Here is a 22,020-nt window from a genome sequence, read left to right as displayed (position 1 = left end):
AACATCAACTCCCCATTTGGAAGCAGGCAGTGACTACCCATGGGTAGCATACAGCTTTGTTTACTCTGGACAACTTTAAGCAAGAAAGAATCAACCTCCGGCAGAGATCTCATCACTTCTCTGCACACAATATAAATCATAGCAATTGGGTTTGAAATTTTTAAATTTTCAAACCAGGCTTTTGTTGTTGTTGTTTTTCATAGTGGTTAGTTGACACTGAGGAAGGAGAAACCATGGATAAAGAGAAACTAAGGCACAGTACACAGTGAAGCCTGTCTCAAGTCACAGCTACCAGTGGTGAGCGCAACGGTGGGGCTCCCCAAATCAAGGCAGAGATGAGATGGGCCAGAGAAGGAAGCCTCATGAGGGAAATGAAGGGAAAGCTAAATCTGGTGTTAACCCAAATCATCACTAGCTGGAAAAAACTTGAAATTGTGTGTTGTATTTAGAATTGATCTGAGCCATTTATTCATTTTCTTTTAACATTTCCCACTGGGGAATGGCTTTAATTGGGTTTGTGATTCTAAAGAATTACGCACGGCTTAAGTTAATTCTAACTAAGCCAATAGGAGTACACTCTGCAACGTCAACCTTCCAGGCCAACACAGTTTACAGCTTTTTAATAAATGGAGTTTCCTACAACGAACCTTTTAACAACTAGAGTTCGCTGCAGTGAAGATATATCTGAAGGTTTAAGTCAAAATTCCCTGGTACTAATAAAACCTCTTTGGGGATTACACGGCTGTGCTTAGCAACGAACCCAAATCGAAAGTACATATAACAAGACATGGGATACGTTCCGATGTAAGTGCAGAAACAAGATGATCTAGATTTTATAAAGCTCAGATCTAAAAAGTAAGTTTACATATTGTTTAATCCATTCCCAACAATGGGACAGATAAGGTACCCAGGGTAGCTAGGAAACGTTATTTGACTAGTTGTAGCCACAGATAGCACCTAAATGTCTCTCTGCCGACTGCTCCTCGCCTGGGTAAAAAACTCAGAGCCTCCTACTGAAGACACTTCTATCAAAGTGACCCAAGTTCAATACGCAGCTGTTGAAATACAGCTGAAGTGCCATTAGTGAAGTTTGGAGTGTGCTTCCGAGTGTGACAGAACGCTGGTGACACAGTAATTTCTTACAAGTCCTAGCCAACACCTCCTGGAAGCTGCCCTGGTACCCTAATTGCCATGCTGACCAGCACGCAAACAAAAAGTGCAACCTTTACAAGTGTCCCTTTTCCTATAATAACACCCAGGTGTACATTTAGAAAAGTTGACTCGGATAAGATCCTGGGACTCCCTAAAAAGTGAGAGTCTTACGGAAAGGCAAGGAGGAGGAGGTTGGATGCAGTGGAAGATACTGCCAAAGCAAGCCCAGAGAATGGGAGTGGCTGGCAGCTCTACCCTATCCTTCTGTTGCTAGACTCGCGGGTGTCCATGGTTACCGAACACTGGTTAGCACCCTGCCCCTGGTGAAGAGTTCCGATAGACGTGGGACTTTCTTCTTTGACCTGAGTAGGAATCTGAGATCCCCGTTAGGGTCTCAAGAGCCGTGGCTTTGCGGAGAGACATCCCTGTCAAGGTTGTACAGAGAAACTAAGCAGGGTGAGCCATAGTATCCCCCAACCCTGACTTACCTTGTAGTCACTAACCCAGTAGGTGACTTTTTCCTGCAACCCTTGAAAAGATTCGCTTTGGGCCAACTTCTTCACGCTCTCTGCCATCGCGCGCTCTTTCGCGCTTCCGACTCCGGGAGGTCTAGTTAGTAAAGGGGACGAGGGGGTGGGTGGCCTAGGCTGAACGACTGGGTGATGTAGCTTAAGGATATTATCTTCCACACGGGCTCAGAACGCGGCTGGAGTGTCCATCCTCCCCCTCGGGTCGGACCGGGCAGGTCCCCCCTGCCCGGCGCGCTGTTCTGGCTCCCCCGCAGCCGCCTGCCAGCCAGGCCATAAATACCCCGGCGATTATTAAACAAACCTTGACGTGGCGGCCGGCTGCCAGGGACCCGGGGCTAGCGTCGGAGCAACGCCCCGCCCCCCACTCCTCGCGCGCAGCCTTGGGATCCACCGCAACTGCGACTTTCTCCCACACCCCCGCGGTGGCGCTGCCGGCCTGGGGCGAAGGCACCGAAGCAGTCGGAACTCCGGCTTGTGCCACCCGCTGGGGTACATCCAGACCCTGGGGTAGGGGTGGGGGGCTGCTGTGGGACTCTGCGCTGGACTTGGACCATCCAGGAGAAGAGGGCTGGGAAACCACAGGACACCTAACCTGGGCTGCACCTGGCTCTGGGTGACAGTGCGTACCTAGGAAAGCAAGTTAACTCATGAAAATTTTGAGTAGACTTTCTGAAAGCCACTTCCTTGGTTCTTTCTTTATTCCTTCCTCCACCCCTGGGGTCTTTAATTCTCCATTTGTCTTTGTGAAATTGGGACCCCAATTTCCGTTTTTACTACTTTTATTCTGGGCTTTGTGGCCTCCTACTCTGTGGGTCTGTCCGTTGATTTGTACTGTATAGAAAGACACACAGACAGCTAGCTACACGGCAGGATCCTCACCCTGACTTCCAGGTCTTCCTCAGCAAGGACCGGTGCAAGTCTGTGTTGTGTGGGAAGTCGGTGTGGGTGGGTGCCATGACACTCTTGTCTTCTGCTCTCTGTGTCCGGGACCTATATTGCTGTTCAAAGGAAATCTAGCTTCTGTTCCATTTGCACGAAATTGCTTTTCAAACGGAGTTTCCAATGGTAAGATTTCCCAGTCTCTGACGTTTTTTGTCATGCAAGCTCCAGGACCTGAGTTTGGATCCCCAGGACACATGGTGTTTGTTTGGTTTTGGTTTTGGTTTGTTTGTTTGCCTGGTTGGTTGGTTGGTTGGTTGGTTTTGTTTTTTTTACAGCTGGGCACTGAGACAGAACTGCTGACCAATTAGTCTAGATAATTCCTGAGCTACCAGTTCAAGCAGAGATCCTGTATCAAAAAAAATAAGGTGAAAAGATTAAGACACTATCTGGCCTTCACACATAAGTACAAGAGCAGGGAGAGGGAAAGAGGGAGAGAGGGAAGGAGAAAGAAGGGAGGGAAGGAGCAAGAGAGAAAGAGAGAGAGAGTATTTTGTCCTATATGTTTTCTTCCACTTAAACAGCCAACACTCATGAGAGGAAGACTCAGCCGGTTCAGATGGACACTGAAGGCAGGTTCCTGGACTAGGAAGCACTGAAGCCAAGGGTGCCTGTATAGTACCAATGCCAGCATGCATTCTCTCTGGGCAGACCAAAATTATTTTCCTGTACAACTTCTCCATGCCCAGTTTGCCTAAAGTACACAGAAAAATGCAGAAATTGTAATCTTTCATAATTTTAGTAACAAAACATTTACAACTAATTTAAACACAGAATAAAAGAGAAAAACAAGGTAAATAGATTGTATTGACCCAAATACCCCCTACACCCAACCAAGGTTTTTGTTATAGTTACTTCAGCACAGAAGGGATCTCTGCCCTCAACTTTTTCAGCGCTAGTACAAGACAGGAGCAAACACTCCATGTGATGATGGCCATCAAAGGGGAGGTCTAAGCATGCACCAAGACACTGTGGGAGTGATGTGTGGTCAGTGTTGGCAGATACCCTTCAGCATCTCAGAAGAATGACAGGGTACAGCATGAAGGCAGTAACTGAGATGGGTGATGTGGACATAGATCATTTTCACACATTTAATAGCATTTAGTGGGTTTTTATGATGACCTACCCATCTGCCTCAAATATAAAAGGAATAAAGTATGAAAAGTATGAAAAGACTGGCTTCCTGCTCCCTGGGATCTTACAATCAGTAGGAGACATAAGAACCATGCCTCAGCGTACAACACACTAACAGGACAAGTATTCGACTGCAGACAGTGATTCTTCCCTCCCTTACCTCTTTCCCTGTCTTCTTGGAACAAGATTCAGAGGCAGCTCCGTAAGAATGGAGGAGTCTACTAGGAAGAGACAAGAAAGTGGATGCAGAGACATAAATCCACAAGGGTAAGAAACAGTAGTGTCCACCGTGACTGCAGAGTCTGAGGCATGCCAAGGATAGTCCTGGGTCTGGGCATCATGAGCCTGGTGTACCAAGAGATTAATGCTTATTTCGTCAGCAGTGGGAAGGCAGCCAGAGATATAATCAGAATAATATGTAATTAGATGTCTTACATGCCATATGAGAGTTTCTAGAAGAGGTGGGACTGGCCTCAGCAAGAGCTCTTAGGAGGCACAGAGTGAGGGGAATGTGATCTTTCTCAGAGATATTGTATACTGAGTGTGAAAGCAGATCTATGTCAGAGATACTTAAGATATTTTACTTTCAGTGAAAAAGATCGGTATTGAGTCATCAAAGTTATTTAGTGTTTAGTGTGTGTTTGGTTCCCTCTGTGATCAGGACTTGGGGTAATATGTCATGATATACTGTACTCAGTCTGCAAGGAGCACACAGTCTACTTAGGAGAAAGTTATGTTAAAAGCAAAATAATACAAGATAAAATACTGAATATCAAGTGGGTGTCATAGTGAGCTGGTATAACTCCAGTTAAAACAAGACCGCTGTGATAATTAGTGACATTGCAAGAACACAGCACCCTCCAAGTATTTCAGAAGGGGGAAAAAGCTTCAGAACAGAGCCATTAGGCATGACTAACACTACCCTTGTGGTTAAGTCAGTGAATTGGTTCTCTTTTTTGAAAGACAAATTGTGGGGTTGGAGGGATGGCTCAGAGGTTAAGAGCATTGGCTGCTCTTGCAGAGGTCCTGAGTTTGGCTCCCTGCATATGTTTGGTGGCTCATAACTGTAACTCCAGTCCTGGGACATCTAACGCCCTCTTCTGACCTCCACCAGCACCAGGCATGAAGGTGGTGCACATACATATCTGGGGGGAAAAGCATTCATGCACATATAATATGAAATCTTAGAAAACAACAGCAACCAAAAGACACACTGGCAACGAGAACCACTGGGTGTCCTGCCAGTAATGCATCAGCAACAAGAATCCAAGGAGAGGAGACCCATCTTCAGACAGCCGAGGGCCATCTGACTTCAGAAAACTCCATTATTGAAGTACCTATGTGGAGATGAGTTGAGAAAAGCAAGGTGGGGCTTCTTCTCTTCTTGAAACCTGGAGTGCCAGACAGCTCTGGGAGACATTTAATAAGTTTCATTATTTTGAGTGATTGAGACATGACACAAGATTAGAAACAGAGTGCCTCATACTGGTGACCAGAGCTTCAGGAGGCTTGGAAGAGAATGTGACATTTGATGGGTTCTTGGGGGGACAAAGGAGTATGTCTGTCAGAGAAAAAGGAAAAGACTTGGGCATAGTGTCAGTGAAGCACAGGAACTCAGAATCAGTCAAAAGCCATGTTGTCAAAGTTGATAAATGGGACCACAGCCAATCTATTACACAGACACTGCCGATTCTCAAACCTGTGGATTGTGATTTATATAGTCTTCCTGACTAAAATGCAGGTTTGTCCCAGTCAGTGATGGAGCAGGGCAGTTTCGGCAGTTAGGGAAGAGGACAGGAACAGGCAAATGACCACATAGATACAGCTTATATCCAAAATCAGACATGAGGGTGGAGATGGGAAGCAAGGTTGAGAGACATTTGTTATATGTCAGAGTATTTAACTCCACAGAGAAGTAGGTTGGAGCAGCAAAGTGACCGTTGGGTTACAAAAGCAGCGCCTGGAGAAACGGAAAGGGAGTCGGACATTCCCCTGGGTGGCCTAGCCTACTTTTTAGAAACTATTCATGATCTGAGGAACAGTTCTTGAACTTCGGACGCTACTCGATTGTTTTCAACTTCACGGATTGTTATAGCAGACAGCAACCAATGTGTACCGGTTACCTGCAGCTCTTGAGTGTCTTCCTAGTGCTCACTGGTGTCAAGTTAGGTTCCTAAGGACCTAATGTAGTCAGCACATCTCCAATATCGTATGTATGGACAGACAATTTGCTTCTAATGCCTCAAAGAAAGAGTGCCAGATTTGACTTTACAGTACTCCGGGGTGGGGGTGGGGGGAGTGGAGGGAGAGACTAGTTTGATTGAAGCTACTTAACTCCTTTCCACTTGGTATGGCACCAAGCCTCACCCACGAGTACTCTCGATGGCATCTCTCCCTCCCAATCCGTCACAGCTAGGGATGATACAGTATCCCAAGATGGGGAGTTGATGGAAGACAAAGGCGTGTTACGGATTTTGAGGGCGTCTTTTCCAAAGAACTTGAAGACATCCCAGAGCGCTTGCGGTCCCTGCCACGCCCATGCAACCAGGCTTCACCGTAACGAGTTAGTTACGGGCCTCCAGGGACCCGAGCCTACACAGACTCTTGCCCACTCTGGATTTCTTTCGGGGGCGTGGCGAGGGCGTGGCGAGGGTGTGGCCGTCGAGGGTGTGAGCCCCACCCCGGTGCCAGAGCGCAAGCGCGGGCTGCGGCGGGCCAAGATGGCGGCAGCGGCGGCGGCGGCGGCGGCGACCGAGCAGGTCTGTGAGCCTGCTGCGGCCGAGGGCTTGGGAAGCCGGGTGGCTGGGTCGACCCCATAGAGGGCGGGGACGAGGGCGCGAGGGCTGGGCTGGGGCGGCGGAGCGAGGCGGCAGGGCGGGGCAGCAGGGCGGGAGCTGTCCGCAGCCAAGATGCTGGTTAAGGCCGGGCTGGCCCCTGGGCAGAGGCTCCCGGCCGGCCAGATAGGGGATCTGTCCCTCTGCGGGAGTGACACGGGTCATGGCCTGCGGAGCCTGCGCCTGGACGTGCCTCCCCGCAGCCAGAAACCATGAGGATAAAAATAACGTCAGCTAGGGCTGGGAGACGGCCCCATACCAGCCAAGTCGTGGTCAGCTGTTGCCTGGCGTGGATCGTGGCCAGGTCTTGTTTCTGCCATGCCCGATGTGCAGACGGCCCAGATTTCCCCGCCCACTTTGGTTTCTCGGAGATTCAGATACCAATATAAAACTGACCCGTGTCTAGTGGGTTTAAGATTACTTTTAAGAAATGCGTTATCAGATGTTTCCTGGTCTTCGTTGTAAGCCTGGAATATACAGGCTTCCCTTCAAATAAATATCAAGCTGTACTTGAGCATGCACATGTGTGTATGTGCGTGAAGTGTGTGAATACAGGCTCGTGCATGTAGTTGCCAAAGTGACTTATTATAATAAAAAGCTGTTTTTGTAGTCACTACTTTACTGTTGTTTCCCTTTGTAAATAACCAGTAAGACGGTTTCTCTGTAGAAGTCTCATTCTTCAGCATCACTGCTCCGAGAAAGTGAACGAATGAAGTTGAAAATATTCAACTGGGGAATATTGTCTTAAGTGGCTAACATTTTAGCAATTGACCTGTTAAGTATATGTTCCTGGAGGACTCATTCTAGGAGGTATGAAAAATGGACATGAAATCTGCTTAAACAGACAACAAAATCCGCTGTGACAATAGGCAAGTAGAGATTCAGAACAAGATGGAGAGGAACAGGTGAAGCTGAGAGATAGAGTGGACTTGCCGGGAGTGAAGCTATTCTTTGGTTTTCCTAGTTTACCCCTTAACTAAATCAGCCTCTGGGTTAGAGGAGTCTTTGTTCTTCTGCGTGTGCATTTTGATGCTCTGAGGTTCTTCTATTCTACTGAAAAGTTACAATGGCCTGCTCACTTGGCTAGCCTAACCAGAGCAGGGCTGACTGAAGACAGCTGAGGAGAAACAGACATTGGGCTTAATGATCTGCTTTCCTCAAGTTTATATTTGAGCATGATCGGATGCCTTTGTATTTGGGATCCCGCTAACTATGTAATCTATTCTGTTCGGGAGTCATTGTAGTCCCTGCTGTATCACAGTCACTGGGGCCTCACAGTTCTGCCTCTTAAAGCTTCTCCCCCACCTTCATCGCCAAAGGAAGATGCTGGTATCATCTTCTCCAGCTCTTCTATCCCAGTTCTCAGTTGGAGCATGAGTTTGCTCCAATGTAAATGTCTTCAGGAGGAGCTGGCAAGATGGCTTAGTGGATAAAGGTGATAGCCACAAAGACTGACAACTTAGTTCCCGAGTTCAGTCCTGAGAACTGTCATGGTGAAATGAGAGGCCCAACTCCCGAAAGTTGTCCTTTGACCTCCACACACATATACCATGGTGCATGTGTCCCTTCATACACTAAATTAAAAAAAAAAAAAACACTAAGAAGAGGGGGAGACTGGGGGAGGGGGAGGGTGGAGAGAAGGAAGATTAGGAGGAAGAAGGGGAGGAAAATTAGGAGGAGTGGGGAGGCGGAAAAGGAGGAGGAGGAGGCCACCAGCAGCAGCCTCAGAGACATGCCCCAGGATGAAGTTCATCTCATGTATGGTGGCACCTTTGTGACTGCCACATCTTTTGCTTCATTTTTCCCTTCATGGGTGTCTCTATCCCACCCTAGTTTATCTCAGTACCTCAAACCTCCATCACCACATAGTCGGCAGGTGTCTGCTGACCTCTGTAAAGTGTTCACCTAGCGTTTGACATGCTGAAACACATGTCCTGTGTGCTCAGTAACCTCCAGTGACTCCCAGTTAAACAGACCATAAGATTAGAAGAGTCTACACCCTGCTGAGAACTGGCTCAACCCGGCTCCTCTTTCTACCTTTCTTCCCCAGTGTTGCCATATCTGGCCTGCCCATTCCTCCCGTTTTCCTAACAACTCCAGAGCGTCCCAGCTCTCCCGTTTGAACTCTGCAGCATGTATTGCCTGTACTACTGACTCCGGCACCCTGACATAGAGAGTGCGTGTGCCATACAACACAATGCAGGGCCTTAATAACTACAAAATACAAGATTGTGTCCTCCTCTCTTATGTCCAACTTCTTGTGACAGCGTTTAAGCATAACAGTTAGTGCACACCTTCTACAACGAATGAATTGTCTCAGAGCTCTGAAAAAAAAAAAGCATGGAACTTGGGCAGTAACCATTCCTGCTGGTCCTTAGGTGTTTGAATCACATAACGTGGTTGCTTAATGACACTTATGGTCAAGGTTGGAAGTTCTCAAGTTTCTTTTTTTTTTTTTTTTTTTTAATCCCAGACACTCTATTTATCCTCTTAACTATCCATTGGTATTTACTATATTAAAAATTAACCTGAGAAATTGTTAAGACATAGAAATGCCTGAGCAAGTTCTCCATTGACTCCTAGAATGGTGATGTTATTGTAAGTGGTCACATGGCCTCTGCAGACAACAGCACTTATTCCGAAGAGTGGAGGAGTAAAAAGTACAAATCTCACAGGTGTCTTTCAGAACGTGACTGACATTTCAGACCCTGAAGGGAATTCGGTTGACATCCCTCCTAAACATATATGCTCATGCAACTGCCCCGAACACTTCAAACATTACTGATCTAGGATAATATAGGCTTTAGTCCACTGAGTTATAAGTAGCAGTCTGTGTCAATCATTCCAAACTCTTTTCACGTAAGCAAGAAATATGAGTAAAACTCTAATAGACCATTAGTAAAGATAATATTATCGACTGCAATGTGTATGTGCATGTGTGTGTGCGTGCGCGCACTCATTAGTATCGATAATATCCACTGTAACGTGTGTGTGTGTGTGTGTGTGTGTGTGTGTGTGTGTGCACCAACTCTGCCCAGAAGTGAGCTGTCCCCGTGTTGACAGTGGGATGACCGGAAGCAGAGAGAAAGTGTGCTATATGACAGTGACCCTGAAACCTGCAACTCACTGTGACTTGCAATTTATTCGTGGGACACCTACCAACAACCAGTTCGGCTTTCTTTAATTGTGAATTCGAACTTAACAAACGCATCAAGAGGAGAATACAGCTGTTGCATTCTGTTTTGTTTATAGCCAGGCTCCAATGGGCCAGTGAAGAAATCCATGCGGGAGAAGGCCGTGGAGCGAAGGAACGTCAACAAAGAGCATAACAGCAACTTCAAAGCTGGGTACATTCCCATCGACGAGGATCGGCTCCATAAGACCGGGCTGAGGGGGAGAAAGGGCAACTTAGCCATCTGCGTGATCGTCCTCCTGTTTGTCCTGGCCGTCATCAATCTACTGGTGAGTACGTGGGACACCGTACTCTCTCTGAAGTTACCTTGGAAGAAATTTTCATCTTTTTATCATGAGATCATAGATTCCGCTGGCAAACTCTGTATTGGGACAGTCTGTCTTCTGCTCCTGTACTGTGTGTCTGTCTTACCTTCTGCTTTTCTATGTGTGTTTTTATCTCCTATTGGACTTTAGTCAGTGCTTGAACATAAAGAAAACCTAATAGGCTTCTCTCTCCAGTACCACAAGAATAAGTAAACAAAACTGAAAAATCTAGTAAGATAATATATGCATATATTAATCTCAGGTAGTAAAACACTGATGGATTTAAGGGAGTTGTCTTTTAATGAAGGCTGTGTAAGGTCAGTGGGAGAGAACTTCACTGTGACTCTATTGCCCTTTTCTCTCCAAAATATACAATTTCATTCAATGTTGTTTGTCAAACATGAGCACTCTGGTGGTGTTGACCATCTGTGTCCCATAGTCTCAGCTCCACTATCAAGCTGAAAGCTCTGCCAGGCCCATTCTCACTGAGGTCAAGGCCCTGGCCTGTGCCTTCCCCTGGGTAGTTAATGTTTTAAAGAAGAGGCTTCCTCATATGGCATTGTAACTGCGGTGGTTAACCCTGGAACCTTTGGCACAGGCTTCTCCATGAATGATACTATCTGTTAAAAGACAGCCAGTGACTTCTCTCTCTTTTTTCAGTGTTCATGAGAAGGCTTTGGACTCTGCATTCCTCCAAAACATTTGTGTGTAATCCCCCACTGAGATTAGAGCTGCCACACAGTTTTTAAAAAATACCATAAATAGCTTTACTGGGCATTCTAAATTTATTGTGCCTTATACGTTTGGAGACTGCTGGCAAGGATGACTGAATTAAGACATTTCAATCCCCTTCTCCAACACAGCAGTGTCAGGAAACACAGTTATACTTGAAGGGAGTGAGAAGTGGACGAAATCCTGAGGCATAATTTATGATGACAAAAGAAGAGGGAGAATGGCAGATAAATTATCAGAAGGGAAACTGTGTGTGTGTGTGTGTGTGTGTGTGTGTGTGTGTGTGTGTGGTGTGCGTGCATCTGCGTGTGTGTGTGAGTGTGTGTGCATCTACATGTCTGTGTGTGTGCATCTGCATGTGTGTGTGTGTTTGTGTGTGTGTGTGTGTGTGTGCATCTGCCCATGTGTGAGTATGGAGACTCACAACCTGTATTGATAAAGTGTACAGAAGCCAGAGTTAGAAGACAAGGGCCTTACCAATCAGAATCAAGACAGGAATTGAAATAGACAAATTCTGTTAAAAATATGTAGTTAGTAAAATTCCCTGAGCCACATTTCCTAGCTAAGCAGATTCTTCCTCTAACCACAGCTAAACCATATGTATCCAGATACCCTGGACCACAGCACGAGTGAGTTTCCCTCCTGAAAGCAGGGCAGCCTGATGGAGCACAGACTCACTTCCTACACTCCTTTACCTCCATCCTCTGGCTCCAGCTTCCTCCAAGCAGGCCAAAGATGAGGACCCCTCCTCCCTGGAGAGTTAAGACACCCAGGCTAGAGATGGAGGACCCCTCCTCCCTGGAGAGTTAAGGCACCCAGAGAGAAAATACCACATGACAGTGACATTTGGCCAGTAAAAAGCCTGTAGATCAGGGGCCCGCCCACAGCAGGAGTCCTCTGTGCTGGTGAATGCCAGTGGAAGATGCTAAAGAGACTGATCACTCAGATTCTCTCTGGGCCTTTTACAGCTGCACACTTAAGTGTGTGCACTGTGTCGGGGGTCAGGAGACATGTGAGCATAACAGTAAGAACTGGAAACTGATAGAAACCGACATACCCACCGTGGGCAAAGCGGAAACTCAAGATGAGAAAATGTAACAGAGTCAGGAGGATCCGGAGTTCAAGGCTAGCCCCCACTACATAGGATATGAAAGGCTAGCCTGGACTGCGTACGATCTTGTCTCAGGAAACTACAATACAAAGAACTCCTTAACACTAAAATCAGTTTCTTCAGAAAAAAAATAATGATATTCCATTCATGAAACAAAAATAACATAACATTCAAATGGTGCAATTAAATAATGAAGAAATCATAGAAATTCGCATATGTGGCTGGAGAGATGGCTCAGCTATTAAAAGCACTAGCAGCTCTTGCAGAGGTCTGGGATTGGTTTTCAACACCTGCATGGCAGCTTACAACTGAACAGTTCCAAAAGATTTGATGCCCTCTTCTGGCCTCCGAGGGCACTGCATGCATGGGGTGCACAGACAATACACGCAGGCAGGACACCACCACCACCCCCCCCCAAACACACACACACACACACACACACACACACACACACACAATAAACAAATCTTTAAAAAGGGCAATATACACATACACGGGTGGGTAGGGAGGTATTGGAAAAATAAAAAAGCTCTTCCATAGAGTCCTACAAAATTAAAGCATCATTCTGGGAGCATTCTAATAAAAGCAGATTCAGAAAATGAGAACAAAGAAAGCATTGAAGGAAAGAAATCAAATAAAACGATTTTAAGAAAATTCTCTGAAGCCCAGTGTTGGGGCAATAATCTTTTAATTCTAGTTGTCAGGAGGCGAAAGCAGTATCTCTGTGAGTTCAAAGCCAGCCTGCTCTACAGAGTGGATTCCAGGACAGCCAGGGCTACAGTGAAAGCCGTCTCAACCTGAAAGAGAGAGAGAGAGGAAGAAAATAAACAAAGGAAAAAAGAGACACTTCTCTAGAAAATTGAAAGCAGTCTGGGCTCGGTGTGATATGCTTTAAAAGAGAAGGCAGCAGAAGGAGGGAGAGACAAACAGACAGACTGCACTATCACTAACTTTTCTAGAGTGGCGATAAATGTGTTTTGTGGGAGAATACAAGTACAGAGTGTCCCTGTCCCTGGACCTGTTGTGAGCTTTGGAAAAAGCAAGGCAATGGAGCTGTGGCCTTCAGAGGTCAGAGGTCAGAGGTCAAGTCTCAAAAACGTGTGTGGCCAGATTGTCTCACATGTGTGAGGGACTGTATAGACTGTCTCACCATACACGTGTGCCAAACACCTCTCCTTCTAAGTAAGCCTCTGTGCTACCAGAAGAGTCTCACCATACACATGTGCCAAACATCTCTCCTTCTAAGTAAGCCTCTGTGCTACCAGAAGAGAGCCCTAAAGCTTAGAGCTTGAGGGCGCAGATACAGGAAACTGGGCGTCTCATGTGTGAGAAGGCATGAGAGGGAAAGTTCACAGCTCCATCATGTGGGTGACCCAGAGACTGGCCAGTCCTTGGTGGAGCAAAAAGACCAGGTCCAGAAAACCCAACAAGAAATGAAAAACAGAACTGACGTTATCTGAGCAGCTTGAATTGCAGAACATTTATTTTTCCGAGATTTGCAGAAACATACAAGTGTTCGAGATCTAGTTCAATTTATCAAAGAAAAGAAAATATTGAACTATGAAGACATAGATATTAAAAAACAAGTTAGAGTATAGTGTTTGGTATGATGGTGACTAATACATGGTCGTAATCAGTAAATACTGAGCAGAGATTTGACCGAGTCTGTTTGGAGCTGGAAGAGAAAACACATAACAGTAAGCCTAGATTCTCATCTGCTAACATAGGAGATAAAGCAGAGAAAACCTTATTGGGTAAAGGAAGGAATACAGTACACATTATTTAGAAGTAGGAAAATCGGGTCTAGATGGAATAGCTTAAATTGACGAACATGGTTGCTTGTCCTTGGGGAACCAATGAGGAGAGAATAGGGAACAGTAGCACTGCTGTTTATGACGGACCTCCTGACACAGCCAGCTCTTGACTGTGTGTGCTTAGTGTCTTGATAAAAATATCCTCTAAGAAGACCACCAAGGAGCGTGTTCATCTCACTGATTAAACATGTCAGGAGACCTCGCACACTGGGAGAGCACTGCTGTTTGCTTCCGGTGTGCCTGGTGCGTGCCTATTAAGAGCAGACATGCCTGTCTTTCAGATTACACTTGTCATCTGGGCCGTGATTCGCATTGGGCCAAATGGCTGTGACAGCATGGAGTTTCATGAGAGCGGTCTGCTGCGGTTCAAGCAGGTGTCCGACATGGGTGTCATCCATCCACTTTATAAGAGCACGGTGGGAGGAAGGCGGAATGAAAACCTGGTCATCACTGGCAACAACCAGCCAGTAAGTTTCCACACCAAGGGCAGTGTGTGGAGGTAGAGGGGCGTGGGCAACAGTTCTCACGAGAACCTACAGACGAAAGCTGGAAATTAGTATCTTCTCTTTTAAAAATATGCATTATATACACAAACGTATCCATGTTCACAAATACTCAACAGTAATAATGTTGGCTTTATGATCTTGCTAGAGTTAGGTACTTAATATTCTAGGTTTTTTTTTCCAGTAGAAGCACTCACTGATGTAAGAATATGTAGATCACTGTTTTCTCTTCCATGTGACAAAGCTATCGCAAAAGCCCCCTCCCAGATCAGAAAGCCCAGATTCTGGGAATCAGGAAGAGAACTGCTACTCGCTGGCAGACAAGCCCAGTGCTGCTAACACACAGCATTTAGCCGAATGAAACCTCAAGGGCGTGCCATAACACCACCATGTCCGTCTTAGGGCCCAGCCATGTTCCCTATGACCTGTGTTGTTGCACAGTGGGTCACGTATGAGCAAAGGAGTGTACAGACCTGCGTTTTAAAGTTGATTATCGTCCAGAGTCTTGTGGGCAGGTGCGTTGGAAAGAACTTAAAGTCTGGCTCTTACTGTCCTTTTAGACTTTGTCCTTTCTGATCTGTAGCACTCTTAAAAACAACAGTCTTCCTAAATTTTGTCTGCAGCATTCTTTGAGAACATACTCATAATGAAGCATTTTTCTCCAGATTGTTTTCCAGCAGGGGACGACCAAGCTGAGTGTTGAAAAGAACAGAACCGCCATCACCAGTGACATTGGGATGCAATTTTTTGACCCAAGGACACAAAATATTCTATTCAGCACGGACTATGAGACTCATGAGTTTCATCTGCCAAGTGGAGTGAAAAGTCTGAACGTACAGAAAGCGTCTACTGAAAGGGTTCGGCTCATTCTCCCATCATCACTGACGGGCTGGGGGAGGGGGTTGTCAGTAGCTACGCCCTGGGGTGAGGGCTTAGGCCACCTGAGAACCTGGCCTTAGCCTGCACTCGGACTAAGTCCTCTCTTTATGCTAATCTCCACAATTATAAACCTGCCCTTCATAGTCTAGAGTTGAGATGTTCCCTTCAATTCTCTCATTACCCACAAACTCTCCTTAGCATGTGCTTTCATTTTTAGATTACCAGCAACGCTACCAGTGACTTAAACATCAAAGTTGACGGGCGTGCAATTGTGCGTGGCAATGAAGGCGTGTTCATCATGGGCAAGACCATTGAATTCCACATGGGAGGGGATGTGGAGTTAAAGGCTGTAAGTATTTTTTTTTCTGTGTGAATTTAAGATAATTATTTTGGAATAGTGTATAAATACTGAAAATGACTTTGTCAGGATGAGATGAGATAGACTGTGAAATGAAAGAAAATCATAAAATACTTTGTAAGATATCTCATTTCTTCAGAACGTGAAGTTTATAAAATCTGGAAGGATGCTGTAAAGTATTAATAGTGTTTAGCTAAGAGTGGTAGAATAACAGGTGATTTAATTTGTAAATCTGCTTATTTGCATTTTTACATTATTTTAAAAGGAGGAAAACCATAATCCAAACAGACGTTCTGATAGAGCATTTTAGCAGATCAGACCATGTGTCCTGAAGTAGCTGATATTGTCTCATTGAAGGTCACTCCCGTTCATTTCCAAGTTGTGTATTCAAGAGGAGAATACTTGAATGGGGACACACACTTTTATCTGACACCTGTTAGCTGTGAGGGAGAAAGGCTGTCACCACTGTGACATTTGCTTCAGCTTCCCCGATTATCCCAGAGCTTCAGTCAGCCTCCTGCTTCAGGCAGACGAGCTGCAGCCTGCACCCTTCTTCCTAGGTTGCAGTTTCAGCCAAAATAGAGTTACCTGAGTGCCTCTGGGCGCCTAGCTCACGCCACTTACCTAGGGCTGAAGACATCTGTGTTACCAAAGACAATTTGTGTTACATATGCCAATAGCATTCTTAAACCTGAACACTTAGAAGTATTCACCCCTCTCAAAAAAAAAAAAAAAAGTTCAGTATTCTTAGAAATAATAAACTTTAGGAAGAAAACTAGGTGTTTCACTTTGACAGTTCCCCCAACGTGCTTAGTCCCATCCCTGGATGCTAAAGATGAATGTGAGTTATAACTCCTGCCCAAGGGGTCACAGGCACCCTGAGGTTTCCACTGTGCTGTGGTGGGAGCTCTCTGAGGAATGACAAGCAGCCCCCTGAGGGTTGCAGCTGACACTGAAGGTCCGAGGTGAGGTCTGAGCCCTTTGTGTGTAAGCTTCCTTTATTCTGCCCACCAGGAAATCCGTATCCTATTCTGCCTTGTCAGTGTGACAGGCCATGAAATAGTCTGAAGTAGTCATACCTACTAATTTCTAGTACTGAAAAAATACTCAGCTTTGTAAGTCCATTGATATCGATAGAGTATAAACTAATCACTAGCAATTATTTTACCACACAACTTTTTAAATGTTTTTTCACTTTTATTTTAATTGGCATGTAATATTCTTATTTATGTGGTACATTGTATGTTTTGATATATGTGCACATGATCAAATTAGAGTAAGCAGCACGTACATTATCTCAGATATCACCTAATGCTCTTAGATGAAGAGCATTCAAATTCATCTTTCCTGACTATTAATACACAAATACTGTTAACTTTAGTCACCCCTATGCTACAACGTATTGGTTGCTGTTTAAGAAATATTTTCAAGAAAGTAAAATTAAATGACCACAAGATGGCAGCATAGAAACGAAATCTGAAACAGCCCTTGCCACTGCGTTTCCTGCCTGTAACTTTCAGAATAATATTGAGTGCTTTGTTCTGAAATTTTGGATGGTCTCCCAGTAAAATCCATGCAGGTATTCCAAAATAAATAAACTTGGAATATGAAATGGTTCTATTCCAAACAAAATGGTTCCAGGCAAAAGCCTGTACACAGCAGTGGCCATTCTGCCCCTCTGACAGTTTTAAGCCCCTCCCTGAAGTGATGACCCCCATGCTTATGACCTGTGCGCTGGCCTCTCCTGTTAAGTATGGTTCTCTAGTCCAGCTGCCCGGCCTCCGTTCCACAGTCCACAACCACAGGCATCTGAATTCTTCAAGTGTAAAACCTTGATGTCCTGGCTCCTCACCAGACTGCATTTCTATCTGTGCTCTGCCCAACCCCCACTGGCAAAGCTCAGCTCTACCTGCAAGTTCCCTGCAGCCCCTGGCTGCCTCTCACCAATGCAGCAGACGTGGTGAAACTACTGCACTACCTGGACTGTTGGAGCAGACGGTTGGCCCCTCTGTGCTGTTCATCCATTAGATAGGAGCTACTTCTCTACTCAGAAGCTAGGAGCCACTGACATTTTTTATGAGATGGGGTCCGACCTGTACCTTAGGCTGACCTGGACTCAAATCTTCCTGCCTCTCAAGTGCTGGATCAGAATGCTGGGATTTAGATTTGTGCCTCGGCACCTGCCTCAGAGGGACCTTATAAGAAGACCCTGTCTCTTATCACCCTCTAAATGGGCTCCCCTTCTATTTCCAAATAAAACCCTAAGTCTATCCCCCAGCCTTATAGGTCTCCCCCATTATTTCTTTGTCTCACATCCTACTGTACCCCCTTCCCTTAGCCTCTGTGCTTCATGTACCCTGAACCTACATAAGATACACCCTCACTGCGGCCCTTCCAGTCAGTGTCCTCCACTGGAGTGCCTTCCCCAGTGACCCACATGCCCCACCCACTCATGTTTCCACTTTTATTGGAATGTGACCTGATCAGGAAGACTGTCTCTGCACCTTGTGTAAGCTACAGTCCTCAGCCACCTACCCTTTGTTCGCCCCGCTTGTCCTCCCTTGTAGCATTTATCCCACCTTGTGCCCTACAGAGTGTCCTATGTGTTGATTTATTATCTGCCTCCCTGCACTCAGTGACACTCTATAAGAACGTGTCTATTGCCCATATGTTTACTGTCATCTCCCCAGTACCTAGGATGGTGTCCAGCAGATGACAGCATTTAGTCATTGTTTGTTAAATGGGAGAAAAGAAGGGAGAGGAGGGGGAGGGAGAGAAGTCGAAACTCAACTGGTCTCTCGGGAGGCTGAGATGGCTCAGTTGGAGAAGTGCTTCCAAACAAACATGGGGACCTGAGTTCAGATCCCTCACACACCCAAATAAAAGCCACGCATGTCAGTGGCATGAGCCTATCTATACTCCTGGCACTAAGGCTGTAGAAGCAGATGGATCAGACACAGAAGCTGACTCTCTGAGCTCCAGATTCAGAAGGAAAGAGACCTTGCAACAAGGAGTATGATAGACAGCTACTGACAAAGATGTGCGGCATGCACACACACACACACACAGTCTTTCTTAAGACTACAGTATGAGAATGATTCTGTAGCTATAAGTATAAATAAGAAACCTTCAGTTTCTTTGAAGGCCTAGTCTAATAAACTATATAGTTTTAATATTTAATTGAATTTCTATTAATTAAAATTAGTTTCCTATAAGAGAAAAATACACACTGCCCCCCCCCATCAACAATATCAACATCAGTCAGTAAAAATTCTCTGGAGTCAAAAATTATCCAAGACTTTGTCTCATGTGCAGGATGTGATTTTGACTAGTGCTTGCAAGCTATGTTGCAGACTTACTGGCGCACAGTATGGGCTGACTAAGCGAGGAGTCGCCTTTGAATCCTTGTGTATTTTGTTTTTGCTGTGGCCACAGTTGTTTTGATCATGGCTTTACTCTCTGACTGCCGTCTCTTCCTCTTTATAGTTCCTAAGTCTTGTCAAGTTTAGTATCTTTCTTCTGTGCCCACTGATGGAAGTGACTAACCCGTGTTGCTGTCCCCATAGGAAAACAGCATCATCCTCAATGGCACCGTGATGGTCAGCCCAACACGTCTGCCCAGTTCCTCCAGCGCGGACCAGTCAGGGAGCGGTGACTGGGTGCGCTACAAGCTCTGCATGTGTGCAGACGGCACACTCTTCAAAGTACAAGTAACAGGCCACAACATGGGCTGCCAGGTCTCAGACAACCCCTGTGGAAGCACTCATTAGAAGGTGCATCGCAGGGCTCAGTGTGTTCAAGCCTAACTTGACCTTCCCCTTTTTAAGAATGCATGTGACCCATGTTTCTACAGAGTTTGCCATAACTTGTAATTATTTTAACTGGGGAGTACCACTGTATCTATTATGTACACTCCATATTTAAGGGATTTTTGAGTGCCTAAATTCTAATACATTTTAGTAAGTTGCACTGATACTCAAATGACAGTTCTCTAAAACAGTTATGAGAAATTAATAAAATCAAAATTAATCTTTGAGGAGTTTTTAACATTTTACTATCTCTTGTCCTAAAGGACAAAGGGCTGAAGCAGTTAAGACTCACCATCAGTAAGCCTTTGGTCATTTCTAATGGGGAGAGATCCACTACAGATGTTTGGAGGGGACAGGGACACTGTGCTCTGTCTTTGGCTTTTAAAGGGGAAGGCACAGATTTTTAATGCATTAACCCAAAGCCACATTTTTCACAAACAAATCATTAAAGAACTTTCCATATATAAGCTTGTAAGAAACTATGTTTCCTTAGTTTTGCACTAAAGAAAATACTGTATGGTATGTTTACTTGAAATAATGATACATGTAAGTATTTACAGTGTGTGGACATTAAACACAATCACAGCTCTCACTCTTGTGCAGTGACAGAAGTGTCATCGTCAGGCCTCTCCTCGCCGAGCACTGTCCTGGGCACTGTACAATCTCTCTGATTCTCACTGCACCTCTCTAAGTAAGTGCTTTGGTCCCAGCTTACCCATCAGGAAACGCAAGGTCAGGGAGGTTCAGGAAGCTGCCTGTACTCTGTGGTAAAGGACGGACTCAGGGTTGGAAGTCAAGTACAATTCCAGCCCAGGTGAGCCTAATTCCAAAGGTGTTTCTGCCTTTTTTACTATCTACACTGAACTTTCAACTATTTAAAACTCTCAAAGGATGAGAAAAGCCTAATCCTAATTTACCTAATAGGTAAAAATCAAGAATGTGTGCTACTATAGTTAAAATACCAATGCTAGCAAAACATGACCAATCACTGTCAGATTTTAAACTATCTTGAGCCAGTTCTAAGCTGTCATTCAATAGACAGATCTACTTGGTCTGCTTGTCATATAGAAGCACCTGAATGAGTTAGAGAGGCTGCTGGCGTACTTTTCCCTAAGCCTGGGGAAGCTCAGTGGAAAGAAGGGGGGAAGCTAGGCCTCAGTAGGCCCTGCTGTTCTGAGGTTGTTCCTCCAGTGTCCCATACCAGCATCACCCTTTAGAGTATATTGTGCCTAGAAACTATACACATGAGAATATAGGGTGCTACTTCGAGAGATGATGCAGGTCATTTTAGCTAGGTATAAAACTTTTATCTCTGTTCCTCATCTCAGTCTCATTTTAATTACTTACAGTCCTCAAGCCAATTGACTTGTAGCATAGTTTATACTTTATTTAAAAGAATTTCTTGGTATTACTAAGACACATGAGATCTGGGATGAAGAATACATCGCTCTAAAGTAGACATTAGTGAGGTATCATGGACCTAGCTACAGAGAAAGATGTTTGTATCCTGTCATGGTCACTTAGAACTGTATGGATAAGAAATCAATACATAAAACAATTTATGTTCAATATTGTCACAATTCTGTCAAAGGGGAAAACTGAGTACCTTGTAGATTGTGAATTCGGGCTAAGGTAAGAGTTGACTTGAGACCTGACACTAAGTGCAGATTTTATATATATGTAAAGAAAGAGAGTAATTTATACCTCTGGATATATTCAAGTATTGTTTAATAACTAAATAATTCTCAGAAAAAAACATGCTTGGAATTCGCATCTCCATGCTCAGTGTATTTTTAAATTGTACATTTGTTACATGTTCTATTTAAATTTGTTTTGAGAGTTTCTTTAAATAAATATTTTTACTAATTCCACAGAACACTATATTACAAAGTATTATTTACTAAATATGATTCATGAAAAAGTGTATTTTTACATGTCTGTGAGAAACACTTGTGTTTTGATACATCTCCATTGAGCACTTTGAAGTTTGAGAATATCCTGATGCTTTGTAAACTCGTGGTTACTAGGTATGGTATTTTAGACCACATTGCAGGTAAACCCACTGACACACTGACCTGGAAGCTCTGATTGGTGCACAGTGAAGCTGCACTGTTAAATCTGGCCACCAGGGGGCAGATTCCTTCTCATGTGTTCATTTCTTCTGTTTTGAACATTCCACACTGAGAGGACTTACTGCAGCCCTGGGGAAGGAAGATGCAAGAGGAACCCAGGGAGGAAAACAAACACACATTTAAAGTAAGGAGAGCATTCTAGAGGTGAATATAATGCAAAGCGATAGAAGAAATAAAAGTAAGACTCCTTTCAGATTGTCCAGTGGGGCTGGGGGATATACAACACAAAGCAGGAGCTAGCTGCCTGCCATCAGCCACAGCCTTTTAAAATATGCTTTATTGACAATCTTTTTGCATTGTGACAGAAGCAAAATAAATTTTGTGTGATAGTTTTGATGATGAAATGTAGAATTTCTACCTGGTTTTGATGAGTGTTTTTTTTAAGGGGTTAGAATTACTGTGTTAAACTGGATGAAGAGGGGAGCATTGAAGTGCCGGTTATTATAATCTTTTGAATGACATCAAGAAGGGCAAAGGTTACAAGTTACTCCGCACAAAAATATACCTATGTATTTCAGATTGATGACCTCTGTTTACAATAAAACTCTGAGAACTTTGCTGTCAGTTTCTTCATGACTTTATTAATGAGCGTCTA

At 44.7% G+C, this 22,020-nt stretch overlaps 2 protein-coding genes across 6 annotated transcripts in view; one reads left to right on the top strand and one right to left on the bottom strand.

Moving 5' to 3' along the window:
• Window positions 1-2,002, bottom strand: part of Spata18 (spermatogenesis associated 18) — a 34,748-nt gene extending 32,746 nt beyond the window's left edge. For 2 of the 4 annotated variants that reach the window (XM_076938655.1, XM_076938656.1), the window contains exon 1: window positions 1,641-2,002. In XM_076938655.1, the coding sequence (XP_076794770.1) occupies window positions 1,641-1,727 (87 nt within the window). In that variant the 5' untranslated portion in view covers window positions 1,728-2,002. The remainder of the gene's footprint in view (window positions 1-1,640) is intronic. The other 2 variants (XM_076938653.1, XM_076938654.1) reach the window with 2 other exon arrangements.
• On the top strand, window positions 1,489-21,982 carry Sgcb (sarcoglycan beta). Of its 2 annotated transcripts, none has more exons than XM_076938657.1 (6): window positions 1,489-1,608; window positions 9,842-10,051; window positions 14,026-14,211; window positions 14,913-15,104; window positions 15,344-15,475; window positions 19,051-21,982. In XM_076938657.1, exons 2-6 carry the CDS (start codon window positions 9,872-9,874, stop codon window positions 19,252-19,254), a joined length of 894 nt encoding a protein of 297 aa, XP_076794772.1. In that variant the 5' UTR covers window positions 1,489-1,608; window positions 9,842-9,871; the 3' UTR covers window positions 19,255-21,982. The 2 variants fall into 2 exon arrangements, with proteins under 2 accessions (XP_076794772.1, XP_034364764.1); XM_034508873.2 differs by lacking the exon at window positions 1,489-1,608 and adding an exon at window positions 6,413-6,514.
• Window positions 21,983-22,020: the final 38 nt, after the last annotated feature.

The sequence above is a fragment of the Arvicanthis niloticus genome, chromosome 7 (genome assembly GCF_011762505.2).
Source record: "Arvicanthis niloticus isolate mArvNil1 chromosome 7, mArvNil1.pat.X, whole genome shotgun sequence".
Lineage (NCBI taxonomy): Eukaryota > Metazoa > Chordata > Mammalia > Rodentia > Muridae > Arvicanthis > Arvicanthis niloticus.
The sequence above is the reverse complement of the archived record's forward strand: the minus strand, read 5'-3'. Positions and strand labels throughout refer to the sequence as shown.